The sequence below is a fragment of the Oryctolagus cuniculus genome, chromosome 1 (genome assembly GCF_051225735.1).
Source record: "Oryctolagus cuniculus isolate XC-2025 breed Fujian yellow rabbit chromosome 1, ASM5122573v1, whole genome shotgun sequence".
Lineage (NCBI taxonomy): Eukaryota > Metazoa > Chordata > Mammalia > Lagomorpha > Leporidae > Oryctolagus > Oryctolagus cuniculus.
This window is the reverse complement of record NC_142867.1, coordinates 171,381,327-171,395,442: the sequence shown is the minus strand read 5'-3', so window position 1 is coordinate 171,395,442 and position 14,116 is coordinate 171,381,327. Positions and strand designations below refer to the sequence as shown.

Sequence of the window (14,116 nt, the reverse complement as noted above, 5' to 3'; positions counted from 1 at the left end):
ATAAGTAAGGCACTTTAAAGCTTAATGAGCATATTAATGAATAAGACAAAATGTTTTTCTTTTCACTCATGTAAAAGTAAGTTTAAAGCTACTAACATATTGACAATTTGTTAATTTTTGATAGCTGCTTTTTCCTGTGAAAGTTTATGTCATTAAGGAAGATGTTGATTTGATTCCCACGTTTCTGGTAACATATATTTGATGAACTGTTGAAATTGACATTATCAAATGGCCAAGGTAGTTTTATATAAATCACTAATAAATGTAGTTGGTGAAAAAAAAGCAATTAACATCTCCTAAACTACACCTACTGAGATAAGCATTCCAATTAGAAATTTCATTATTTCTGCAGTGCATTTTATGTTGAATACTGAGTTTTATTGCCAAATACCTGACAGTCAAATTGGAAACAAGCCACAACTGTCAACGTGTAACAGCTCTGGCTATTTAAGTCTCTTACATTGTGGTGTTTCTCATGAAAATTTAATGAAGAAAATGCATTCAAAGAAGTTCTGAGCTAAGGGGTGGATGGATAGAATTTAATTACCCTTATTAAAAATGGGAAAGGAATGCTGCTTACACTCACCGTCCGATTAGTATGCAAAAGATTATCTTTGTTGTGCACTTGCGTATATGAAAAGGGGGTTCCAGAGTGTTCTTTATAAGCCAACAAGGAAAAGAAAGGTCATGCAAATGCATTAGACTACTTTCAGGAGGGCACAAGTCAATTTTGTCAGCTATCCCCCAGGTGAAGACTTCATCTTATAAATGGTTATTAATCTAGATTCCTTTGGTAAGAGCCTTTAGTAAGTGGCTCAACAGTCTTAAGCTTTTGACACTTGCCACTGATCAGCAATGAATATTGGCTTGGTTCTTCAGAGAGATGAATTCATAGAAGTGAAGTAATGACTAACAGAGCAATATTTATGCATGCAAATGTACCTAGTAGAAAAACATCATGGAGAAGGTACAGTGCCCTAGGAAGAACAGAAACCACTCAGAAAGCCCAAGGTGAATTTTGAATTTTTTTTTTTCTGAAAATATTTGTGTATTTGAAAGGCAGCTACAGAGAGAAAGAGAAAGAGGAAGAGACAGAGAGGGATGGAAAGAAATAGATCATCTATCCACTGGTTTACTTCCCAAATGGCTGTAACTGTTGGCCAGGGTTAGGTCAGGCTGAAGCCAGGAGGCTGAAGCTCTATTTGGCTCTCCTACTTGGATCAGGGGCCAGAATACTTGGGCCATCTTCTTCTGCTTTCCCAGGAGCATTAGCAGGGAGCTGGATTGGAAGTGGAACAGCCAGGATTTGAACTGGCACTCTGATATGAGATGCTGGCATCAGAGTTGGTGGCTTAATATGCCATGCAAGAACACTGGCTCCATAAGTTGGTTTCTTTAAAAATGGAAAAGAACAACAATGAAATCCAACAGCTTTTTCAGAAATTTGTTTCTGCAGGACAAAGGCTGTGCAGTTGACTTTGGATCACTTAAGGTAAATTATTTTTATTCTTTGCAGCATTTTTGTCAATAGCTGTCAAGTAAAATGTTTAATAATATGTGAGGTATAGCAGCTATTGATCTTTCTGTTCTCTTGTGATTTTTTCCAAACAACAATGGAACCATTTTGAAGGTATAAATATATTGGCAAAACTTAAAACATATAAACTACAGCCTGATAAATTTCAAGTGGAATAGATTATTAAAATTGTGATAGGGTAATTTACAAACTACTTCTCATCTCATTTTTTTTTATATTTAACTTTCCCTTGGAGCCTTCAAAAATCATCTTCAAGTTCCATTCTTAACCCTGTGCCTGACACTTAACAGATTATAGTCCTCTTCTTGGTTGAGGATTTCTAAATGTTCATATAAACGGAGCATCTTACTGCTTCTTCAAGAGATACATCTTTCAACTTGTTGGTGTCTCACAGACGGTTTCTCTCCACTTTACTCCTGGGAGAGCCATAGTCAACACTTCCTTATTAGAACATCATTTTTCTCTTACAGTAGCCTCAACCTGTTCACTGAACTCTCCCTTTCTTGGACACTTTGTTCTTCATAGTATCTTGACATTCTTTCATTATTCACATTCAAGATTTCTCTAGTCCTTAACTATTCCACTGGTTACTTTTCTACCAAAGTTCTGTGTAGTAGGAGAAATTTTTCTCTAATCATTGGAATATATTCATAGTTAGGCTTGGGAGTGTATTTTAAAATCTGGAAATTCAAACTAGTGTGATTATGTGGAATGTGAACATAACAGAGCCTTGGAGGAACACGTAGTATAGGGACATGAACTGGTACCTACTGCTGTGATTGATCTGAGAAGGAAAAGATTAAATCTGTTTGAGACAGGGAAATCCTTCCGGAAAAGGTGATTTTGACTGGTTTGCTTCCTAGAGACAAAGAGTACTCCACATACATGAATAGTTTGGAGAACACTGAGGTAAGCAGAAGAAAAATTTCCTAGTAAGGACATGATCCACAAGAGACTGGGAAAAATGGGATTTAGTTTAAAAGGACTTTGCTAGCCAAGATTCAGTTTACCCCCTAGACTACAGAGGGGGACCTGAAGATCATAGATTTGATGGCCAATGAAGGTTTCCAAATGGAACTTCTGCATTAGAAATTTTTACCTAGCCTCATTAAATGTATAAGATCAACTATGCATTCATGGGCAATATCAGAGTTTGTAGGAGCCATCCAAAGAGAAACTAGACAACATATCTTACTGGTGTTTATGCTTTTGAGATATTTTTTAATTGGCGGATCATGAAAATTCATCAGTGGTCAAGAGGAAGAGGCATTCGTTAAATTAGCATCAGGCTCTAATTAAAGTCAAAATATTTCAGTGTCAGTGTTGTGGCACACAGGTTTAAGCTGCAGCTTGTGACACCAACATCCCATGTTGGAGTGTCAGTTTGAGATTCAGCAGTTCCACTTCCAATCCAGCTTCCTGCTAATGCAACTAGGAAAGGAGCATATGATATTCCAGGTACTTGGATCTCTTCCACCCATGTGGGAGATGAGAATGGAACTCTGGGCTCCTGCTTTCAGCCTAGCACAGCCTTGGCTGTTGCAGGTCTTTGAGGAGTAAACTACAGAATGAAAGATAACTCTTTGTCTCTCCGACTGTCTCTCTCTGTCACTTTGCCTTTCAAATAAATTAATAAATCTTTTAAAAAATCCAAATGGGGGCCAGGATGTGGCATAGCAGGTAAAGCCACGGCATGTAGTGTCAACATCCCATATGGGCACTGGTTTGAGTCCTGGCCACGCCACTTCTGATCCAGCTCCCTGCTAATGTGCCTTGGAAAGCAGCAGAAGATGGCTCAAATACTTGGGCCCCTGTACCAATGTGGAAGACCCAGATGAAACTCCTGGCTCCTGACTTCAGCCTGGCCAAGACCTTGCCATTACAGCCATTTGGGGAGTGAACTAGTGTGGGGAGCAACTGAGACTAGACTAAGTTGCTGGAATTAAGACTTATTCTATGCATCTGCTCCCCACAATATGGTGCTGAGAGAGAGCCCAAACAACCTCTACGCAGCTGCCTCTCGCCAGTTTGACTGATAAGCTGCAGGAGCTGATCCTGCTCCTGATTGGAGGAGAGCAGCATGCTCGGCGTGTGGGCAGCAGAGTTGGGATTGGTGAAAGAGGACTATAAAGGAGGAGAGAGACAACATGCACCAGGAACATCTAAGGGGAAAATCTGAAGGAACACCTGAGCAGCCCCCGAGAGAGCCGGCCTGCGGTGTGCCACTTCTCCGCGGAAGTGGGGAAAGTGGCAGGGGGAGCCGCCCCTCCACGGAGGTGGAAGGGACGGTAGCCAACCCGGGAAGGACCAGCAGCAAACCCGGGAAGGGCCGAGCAGACAAAAGAACAGCGCAGGGTCCTGTGTCATTCCTCCGCGAATGGGGGAGCGACAAACTAGTAGAAGGAAAAAATTCTCTCTCTCCTCTCCCCCTTCCCTTCCCCCTCCTCGTCCTCCTTCTCCTCCTCCCCTCCCCACCCCTCCCCTCTCTTTTTCCTCTTTGTAACTCTGCCTTTCAAATAAATAAATAAACCTTTAAAGTCAAAATGTTTCATAATGATCTTCAAAAAATTTCTACTTTGGATCATTATCACCCATCTAACTAGAATTTTTCAAAGCTTGGATAAAATGTGCCTTTCTAATCCCTGCTGGAAGAGCTAACAGTATAGGTCATTAGAGGACTTGAATAAACTTCAGATTCTCAAGATTTGAGATTTGGAAGAGCATTGATATGGGTAATGTGATTTCAGGATGAACTGTTGGTTCAAAATTCTGGAATTTCAATTTTTTTTTTTTTTGACAGGCAGAGTGGATAGTGAGAAAGAGAGACAGAGAGAAAGGTCTTCCTTTTGCCATTGGTTCACCCTCCAATGGCTGCCATGGCTGGCGCGCTGCGGCTGGTGCACTGCGCTAATCCAAAGGCAGGAGCCAGGTGCTTCTCCTGGTCTCCCATGGGGTACAGTGCCCAAGAATTTGGGCCATCCTCCATTGCACTCCCTGGCCACAGCAGAGAGCTGGCCTGGAAGAGGGGCAACCGGGAAAGAATCCGGCGCCCCAACCGGGACTAGAACCCAGTGTGCCAACACTGCTAGGTGGAAGATTAGCCTAGTGAGCCGCAGCGCCGGCCTAAATATTCTAATTACAGGAAATGGTACTTTAAATCTTTGCGATGGAGGAAAATACTCTTTTACCCTTAGGAACACATACTTCTCTCTAACAAGGTGTTGCTTCTGCCATTCTTTAAAAGTGCTCTCAGACAGTTCTGTGATTAATTGAAACTCCCTTTAAAGGAATTCATTTGGGTTTAAACTTGCATGAAAAATATATACAAATATATCTGGATATCCACAGGGTATTTTTTTAGGAACTTCCTCATTCCCCATGTATCCCAAAATCTGTAGAAGCCCAAATCCTTTATATAAAATGGTGGGGTATTCGTACATAAGTTGTGCACATCCTCCTGTATTTTTAAAATATCTCTAGATTACTTCTACTACCCATTACAATATAAATGATATGTAACTATGAAGGGTCTTCAAAAATTCATGAAAATAGATATTACAGGAAAACTACGCAGAGATTTAAAAAAGTTACCCTCAATCAAGCATATTTTAATCCCACTTCCCTATGAACTTTCTGAAGTATGCTTTTAATTATATGACATTGTTTAGGAAATGATATGTAAAAATGTCTGCACGTGCTCAGTGTGCTTGCACTTTTATTTATTTATTTATTTTTGACAGGCAGAGTTAGAGAGACAGAGAGAAAGGTCTTCCTTCCGTTGGTTCACCCCCCAAATGGCCTCTACAGCCAGCACGCTGCGCCCATCCGAAGCCAGGAGCCAGGTGCTTCCTCCTGGTCTCCCGTGCGGGTGCAGGGCCCAAGCACTTGGGCCATCCTCCACTGCACTCCCAGGCCACAGCAGAGAGCTGGACTGGGACAGAATCTGGTGCCCCAACTGGGACTAGAACCCGGAGTGCCGGTGCCGGAGGCGGAAGATTAGCCTAGTGAGCCGCGGAGCCGGCCATCCTGCACTTTTTAGAATAGTATCAGTTCACAGTGCTAATAGGTTTGATCCATGAATGCAGAGTCCATGGATATGTAGAGCAGATTGTATGTAATTTTGCTTAAAAGATATAAGACAGGCCGGCGCCACGGCTCAATAGGCTAATCCTCCGCCTTGCGGCACCGCACCCCGGGTTCTAGTCCCGGTCGGGGTGCCTGATTCTGTCCCGGTTGCCCCTCTTCCAGGCCAGCTCTCTGCTATGCTGCAGGAGTGCAGTGGAGGATGGCCCAAGTCCTTGGGCCCTGCACCCCATGGGAGACCAGGAGAAGCACCTGGCTCCTGCTTTGGATCAGCACCGTTCGCTGGCCGCAGCGCACCAGCTGCGGTGGCCATTGGAGGGTGACCAATGGCAAAAGAAATACCTTTCTCTCTGTATCTGTCTCTCGCTGTCCACTCTACCTGTCAAAAAATAAAGAAATAAAGATATAAGACAAACATATTAGCTTCAGATGTGAAAAGCAACCTGTGTGCTTGCTCCGTGTGCAGTCAAACATTATTGGATCCGATGCTTTTCCCTCACTGGAAACCTTCCTGTATTGATACCTATACTTGTGGCATTCCCGCTTTTCTAAAATCTTCCTTTTCCTGTTCACAACTTGGCCAACCTAACTTATTCCTGATGGTCTGTTTCAAGTCAGAGCTTCCTCCTGGTGCTGACTGACCTCCTCAGATACAAAAGCAAAAATCGTTCTCCCGCTGTGCCCTTAGAGAACTTGATACATCCCCTAATCATCATCTTTACCACTGAGCTGTGTGAAGTTCTCTTGGCCTCCTATACAGACTGTTTGGTCTTACATTTGTATCCTAATCTGATAACTGCAGTGGTGAGTGGTGCCTGGTTTGTGTTAGACTCTTAACAGATGCTGGATGAGGTATAGGGCAGTATCTCTTGGATTTGGGGCATCTGACTTGTTAACGTAATATTTGTGTTACCTTTTGTCTTGCAGAGGATCAAATTCCCAGGGGCTTCCCAACCATTGACATGGGCCCACAGTTGAAGGTGGTAGAGCGTACACGCACTGCCACCATGCTTTGTGCTGCCAGTGGCAATCCGGATCCAGAAATCACTTGGTTTAAAGATTTCTTACCTGTCGACACAAGCAACAACAACGGTCGTATTAAGCAGTTACGATCAGGTAGGGTCTTGTTACGTTTCCAGTAACTCTTAGAGAATTTTGTTTAATCTTTCTCTCTCTTTATTATTTTTACTTACATTTTATTTATTCTTTATTTTTAGATATTGATTTTTCTCTCTCTTCTCTCTCTTTGTTATTTAATGTGTTGTCCCCGTCTGTGATGTCATAACCTGTTTCCTTCTATTCTTTGTGTGTTGCAGCTTCTGTTTAATCCACATCACTCACTGCTGTGACTGTATTTTCAATAATTTTTTAATTTACTGCTTTTCTGCAGTATTTGATGGATCCATTTTCTCCTCTTTCTTTCTTCTTTCTCTGTTTTCTTTTGAAACAAATTTATTTCAACATTGGACTTCATTCAGACTTGCAAGGAGTTCCAATGGTTATATCCCATTAAAAAGCAAAATGTTCATATTAAACACCAAAATGATTCAGTTTTATTAAAGTGTATTTTCTACTGTCTTTTCTACATTTGAGCTCATCAGAGTACCAAAGTTTAGTAAGTTTGGGCACATCTGCTTTCTTTTCACTAATACATAAAACACAGAAGTATTATGAGTAACCCTATGTATTTTTCAAGAAGTCCTTTACGAAGTACCAGTGAGAGGAGGGGATTTTTATTAATCCTCTTACAGTACCATGGTGAGTGAGCATTGTCTGCACATGAGCCACAGTAGTGTGCGCCCACACTGAAGGTTTTTGAGCCCTCCGGTGACTGGATCTACAGAAGTCTGCTTTTGGTGTAGACTCCAGCTTTCGCTGTTCTCTCTTTCTCTTCACCCCCGTCTCCCTCTCCCCTCCCCATCCCAAGCTTATTCCTTTGCTCTCTTTAGATTAAAAGTAGAGATAATTCTCGATTTCGTAAGTTTTAGAGTCTGTCCCTAGGTAATTTCACAGGGACTTATACTAATAAGCTGTTTGTTTTGACATTGGTAGTAATATTGCTCTAGAATTCTAAGTTGTTTAACTGCCTGTCTTCCCAGAGTTCTCAGCTTTTGACCTGTCCTGTGATGTTAAAGCGTCTTGTTAACTGCCTCTTTTGCTTGTTGTCAGCAGAACTGTGTAGATTAGCATTCTGTTATTGTAAATAAAGAATTAATTATTCACATGTAACATAGATGATTTAGTATATAAAGCTTTAACTCTGAAAAATTTGTACCAAATTATAAGGAATATAATAATATTTTTATGCTGTCTTTCTTCTCTCCGTATTTAAATCTCCAGAATCTATTGGTAAGTGCTTAGTTCTGAAGCGCACTTCACCCCCACTAATTTTCATATTCAGAATATTATTACTATTATTATTAATAAAATGCATGGCATGCATTTTACTAACTGTCAGTGTAGACACCAGATTTCTATAGTGGCGCACACGCACACCTCCACAGAACTGTTATCGTAAGAACACTGTGTAGAAAAATAAAATAGTACACATGTTCTGTCACACAAATGTAGCACAGAAAGTCAACAGTGTTTATTTCTAGTTAGCATTTAGTATTTCCTATAACAGTATATATATATGCATATCTATATATATACTTAAATAGATTAGCCAGTATTTTCTTAAACGATGTCTTTAAAAAGTATTGTGTAGTTCTTTTTTATTAAAGGATGTGAGGCCTATAAGTTATCATTCTAACCCTATGTGACCCCAGTCCTAAGAACTCAGTTGCTTCTCTGAGAAAGGCAATGCTGCCTGTTGTGGTCTTTGCCCTCTGTGGTATAATGCAACTTGCTTTTATGATCTAATAATACAATCTAATATATTCCTGTTTTGCCAGTATAGTAATTCAAGTTTCTTTTAAGACCTTATTTAATTCTGTAAATCTAATTTAATTCTTCTCCCCAGCCCTAGCCTCCTTCTTCTCGTACTAATGCTTCTTCTTTCTAATCTTATTTGCATTCATATTATCCACCCAGGTGGTACACCAATAAGAGGTAAGAGTGCTGAACTAACGTTCACAGAATGATCTTACTCATTCTTTCTGTCCTTTCATCCCTCCCATCTTTGTCCTGTTTTCAAAACCATTCCAGTAATGTCCATCAACTTGATTTTTTTTTCCTTTGTACTGTTTGGTTATGATCAGTGACTCTCATATTGTGAACTTTCCTTTTCTTTTCCTTTTCCTCTTTGTTTTGTTCATTTCTTTCTTTACGAAAATGATTATTTCACTGTGATATGCTTCAAAGAAAGCATATCCAGGTCTCTGGACCACAGACCAGTCACAGCGTACCATCTGTCCCTCTTTTTTTCTTTTCTTCTTCTTCCTTTTTCCTTTTTCTCTTTTTGTTTTTTCTTCTTTTTCCTTTTTTTTTGTCCAACTGGAGAAAAAAAAAGATCATTTTTTTCTTCCTTAGCTGTTCTTGTTCCGGACCAAAGCCAAGGTGGTCCGGAGAACAGTGGCAGACATGCAGGGGACAGCCTGGACCAGCTGCTTTTTGTCTTTATCTTTCAAAAGGTTTTTGCTTTTGTTCTTCAATGCTTTTTTCTCTTAATGTCTTAAAAGTCAAAGAATGACTCCCCTTTCCACCTGATCCCACTCGCCTGCGATCTGACAGCAATGCTTTTTTCCCACTTCTTTTTTTCTTGGATAACTCGTCTCGGGATTTTTGGATCTTCTGTCCTTCCGGCCATGGAAACGAAAGGTGCTCAGTATTCTTGGTGGTATGTGGTATTGCTGGTTTTTCATCCTTTGACTCAATGTTCATTGCTTTTGTAATTCTTGTTTTGTATTTTTCTTGGGGTTTTGTGACACCACACTGCTAATCCCACTGGTGGATTTTGATGGGTGTCTTAGGGGATCCGACTTGAGGTCCTCAAGCAGTGGTTGGTTGGCTCTTCCTGGCTGGCATAGGCCGTGCTTTTTAACTTTTTTAAAACCTTCTAATTCAACTGCTCTTTGTTTTTCAGCAAATGTTAACAAATGATTGTAAGTCGTGACAAACTGTCTTTCTTTTCTTAAAAATCTGCATGTCTTAAGGGAGTTTTGTTTCTTTCAGTAATATTTTGATAATTGATAATGACTAATTTTAATTTTTCGCTTTGTGCAGCCTTTTTGTACTCGCTGCGTATTTTTGGCTTTCTTCAGCAGAAGACTTTCTTGAAAACCCAGCCTGGTTTTTTTTGAGCGTACCTATCTTTTGCGCCACTTTTGATACCAAAATGGAACAAAACAAAACAAAAAAATTAATCTTTTGTTTTATTTAAAAGCCATACTTCCTTGAAGCAGTCTCACCCATCTTCATTTTATTAGTCTAGGAAATAAGAGTGTTAATTATGACTAGAAGTCTTGCTTGGGAAAAAGAAATATTGTTTTCTTATGCTAGCATTGATGATGTAAAAATAAATAATCTCTATATGTTTTTCTCATCGCATCATTTTCTGTCTGTGCACCTTAGCGAGAGATTGAGTCGACGCTGAGCGGACCTTCGCTTTGCAGGGCTTTTCATATTGTTAAGAGGTTTTGCTTCCTGAACTGAAAAAGCCTCCTCTGACCATCTCTTTGGCAATATATTTTATATCCATACAGGAGCCCTTCAGATCGAACAGAGTGAAGAATCTGACCAAGGAAAATATGAGTGTGTTGCCACCAACAGCGCGGGCACTCGCTATTCTGCCCCTGCCAATTTATATGTCAGAGGTAGGAATGACTCAGCCCTGGCATTGCTTCTTCATTCAGGCTCAGGGGGAGTTAAGATACCCATAGGGTCCATGTTATGTCAGTATTGAAAATAATGATTTGATGATAGCCATTGTAGCTGAAGCATTTAATAAATATAGAATTTAAATATTTAAATATACCACTTCTATCCCGAGGCTGAAGTTTGTAAGTATAATTGCATTTGCACATTTTGACTTCTCCTTTTACTGCATTGATTGAACTGTGCTTTGCATTTGTTGGAGGTTTTCCTCTTTTTCTTTTTTTCTGTTGTTCCTCTTCTGCTCTCTTACCAAACCCTGAAATAATTTCTCAGTGTGCTACTAACAAGTTTTCTGTGCAGCTCTAAGCGTAAAGGTGTTTGTGTCTTTATGACCACTGCTGCCAAGCTATAAGGATAAAACCACTGTTTAAAACAATGGGTGCTAAATTTAGTTAGCATAATTGTCTTTTCCTGCATCTTTTGATATTTTCTTAATTTCATAATACAGTATTATATATATATGCATATACTTATATAATATACATATGCATGCACCTATATGCACATATTTCGTTGTTTGAATTATTGACTTACTGAAAACTTTAATCTTTTCATAGCCATGAAACACTGTATTTATAAAAATATTAGTTGTCCTTGGAACCAAAATGATTTATTAGGATACATTCATATTTTCTCTTAAAGTAATAGAAATGATTATATTTTGAGTCTCTGAATGGCAGCACCTTTCAGTTCAACCAGACAGAAGTACTTCTGCAGGAGTTCTCAAAACGGGTTCCTGTAGTGTTTTGTCCATCGGACACATGCTTATTCCTGGTCTCCTTGTCTGTGAATAACCACAAAAGTTGGGGGTGGGGGTGGGGGTGGGGGTGGGGATACATAAAAGACCATGAGGGCATTAAATTACAATAGGGTGGGCTTCCCTTAAGAAAATATCTAGCTTGATTTTGAAATTTTGGTTAGAAATAGTTTTTTCCCCTGGGGGGATGATTTTCCTTTTTTCATTCTATGGAGACTGGAGGGAGGGGGCGGGGGAGGGGGCAGAATGACAAACATGGTTTCTTTCCTTAATTCTTTGAAAACCCCTGGATCCCATTTCTCACAATGGCGTCCTCCTTTGCTGCATGAGGCATGTGTACCTTCTTCCATGGAAAATTTCAAAATGATGCTAGCTATTGTTTCTAATACCGTGTTAGTCCGCGAGGTATTGCTAATTTTTCAAGTGAGGCAGGAAGGTTAATTAGATTAAATAAAATGTTCAAGTAGCAGTTGAAAGCCTTGATATGGCCTTTTTACTCTCTCTGTGTTTCCCTTGTTTTTCTCCTTTCCTCATTTCATTGTGTTCTGCATCAAACCCCCTACATCCCTCAGAGCTGCGAGAAGGTTGGTGTGTTTTTTACTTTTTACCCACCTTACAAAACTATTACTTAAACCAATAACAAAGAATACAAATGAAATGAATGTAGCTGCATTGTGGTCTTCTTTTGGTTAATGGTATGTTTTAGCAGAGAATGCTCTGGCCATGGCTTCCGGTGCTTGCTGGTGACGTCTAACTGTGGTGCATGATGGGAGAGAATGTAGCTGGGTGCATGGTAACTGGTAACACTTAACTCTCTAAGGTCCAGTGAACTTGGTCAGTGTTCCTGCTTTCCTCCTGCTCCACTCTTCCCGTCTCCCACCCCACCTTTAATTTCTGTCTTATAAAAATGCCTGCTGCCCATAGAATGACTTTTTATAATTGTTCCCCTAATTCCAAGCATGAAGACTAAACTCTCCTCCATTTTTCTTGACATGTTCTTCAACACCTCAGAGTCTACACTGGCTCCTGCTTGCTTTGTGTAACCTCTGTGAATTGGCTGCAGGAGGCATGCTTAGCTCTCTCTTCTTCTCCTGTAACTGTCATTCACCCACGAGGCCATTGCAGTGAGCCCTCTCAAATCAACAGAGGTTTAACTCAATCTTAAGTGCAGCCAAAAAGTTTTCAGATAGAGTTACTTACTTATCTTCTTCGGGTTATGAAGTTGTTTGCTTTTCAGTATATTTATAGTTTTAAAATCAGTTTATGATCTGTATCAAAGGTTTGTTCCTAAAAGATTACCCTCTTTATCTGAAATTCTCATGGTGTAATGTTTTGCCAATAAAAGCCCAAGATGAATCCCATTGATCTCTCACTCTTTCATTGTACCATATTCAAGACATGTGTATGTAAACACACATAAACCTGCAGTTTATCTGAAGCAGGAACACTGAACTGTAATCGCTTGGTAATTTCTTCTGTGTTATTTTGCTTTAATATGATCTCTTCTCTTAATGTCCTGTCCCACTGTGTGTTTTAGAACTGATGTCCTTCAGTTTGAATGTGGGCATAAAAAGCCTTGTATTTGATTTTGTTGTCATTTATGTTGTTCTGCCTCAGATGTGAACTGAATGGAATCCTGAGTGTGCAATACCCAGCTCCCTTCCGAAATTTGCAATCCTTTCTTTACCAGCTCCACTTAATCTAATATCTTCCAACTTTCAGCCCTGTCATCCCCTAAACCTTTGTCCCAAGCACTGTACCTTATCTCCCACCTTTGTTTTTAGTTCTATGTCCTCATTATTCCTTCTGCTGTTATTGTTTTAAATTCCAGCCATTGCCCCATAATCCTTAGCACGGGCCTTGAGATTCCATCTTGTGCATGCTTTGCATGACCCAATCCAGTATCTCTACTGGTGTTGGCCTGTTTCTTCCTCTGTGACTGTAAATCAATATGTGTGTATGTTTCTGTATTGTTCCAGTGTTAGTGTGAGGTCTTGAGGCTGCATCCACTCTGAACCTGAAAGCAAATAAATTGTACTTTCGGTATACTCTAGGTGGTGTTTTCAGGGCTGAGATGTGATAGTGTGGTATCACGCATACATTCACATCAGCTGGAAGTGCACAGCACTGAACTTGGTTTATATACTCAACTTAAACATGCTGGTGACTTTCCAGCCCCCTTTTCTGCATATACATGCATGCATAGGATCATTGCTATATGCATGCATGTATATGTTTTTGTGTTTATCTTCTGCATGATGTTTGTGTATTGTTAGTTTGTAGATAGTTTTTTTGTGGGGCCCTTGTAGGTCTGAATCAACTTTTGTATGAATGTGTCTAAGATACAAACTACTAAACCAAACAAATTCTTCTGTGTATACACACACCATACTTGTATGGTCTGTATTATCCACAGTTTTTCTTCATGTTTTGTTTTTGGACAATCCACAATATGTTTCAGTTGTTTAATTGTTTCTGTACAGTGCATGTCTTGTGTTTAACAAGCCACCTTTTCCTTGGCTTGTATATGTTATCATCTTCTTTTGTGTTTTGTTCCAGTTCGCCGTGTCCCACCAAGATTCTCTATCCCACCCACTAATCATGAAATCATGCCAGGTGGAAGTGTTAATATCACCTGTGTGGCTGTGGGGTCACCAATGCCTTATGTGAAGTGGATGTTGGGGGCAGAAGATCTGACACCTGAAGATGATATGCCAATAGGAAGAAATGTCCTAGAACTGAATGATGTAAGACAGTCAGCAAATTATACCTGTGTTGCTATGTCTACACTGGGTGTCATTGAAGCAATAGCACAGATCACTGTCAAAGGTAAGCTCAAGGGGTTATGCTTTGGGGGATCTGGGTATACTCAAGCTACCTGACTAATGTGCCTAGAATGTCTGTCCTCAGAATTCTAAAAT

At 40.1% G+C, this 14,116-nt stretch overlaps 1 protein-coding gene across 36 annotated transcripts in view; it reads left to right on the top strand.

Annotated features, from left to right (window-relative positions):
• The window catches only part of PTPRD (protein tyrosine phosphatase receptor type D), a 1,783,257-nt gene that overhangs the window by 1,571,793 nt on the left and 197,348 nt on the right, over window positions 1-14,116 (top strand). For 20 of the 36 annotated variants that reach the window (XM_089316625.1, XM_089316627.1, XM_089316747.1 and 17 more), the window contains 4 exons: window positions 6,548-6,736; window positions 8,657-8,674; window positions 10,267-10,377; window positions 13,755-14,024. In XM_089316625.1, coding sequence (XP_089172751.1) covers window positions 6,548-6,736; window positions 8,657-8,674; window positions 10,267-10,377; window positions 13,755-14,024 — 588 coding nt within the window. The remainder of the gene's footprint in view (window positions 1-6,547; window positions 6,737-8,656; window positions 8,675-10,266; window positions 10,378-13,754; window positions 14,025-14,116) is intronic. The other 16 variants (XM_089316774.1, XM_089316758.1, XM_070051976.2 and 13 more) reach the window with 1 other exon arrangement.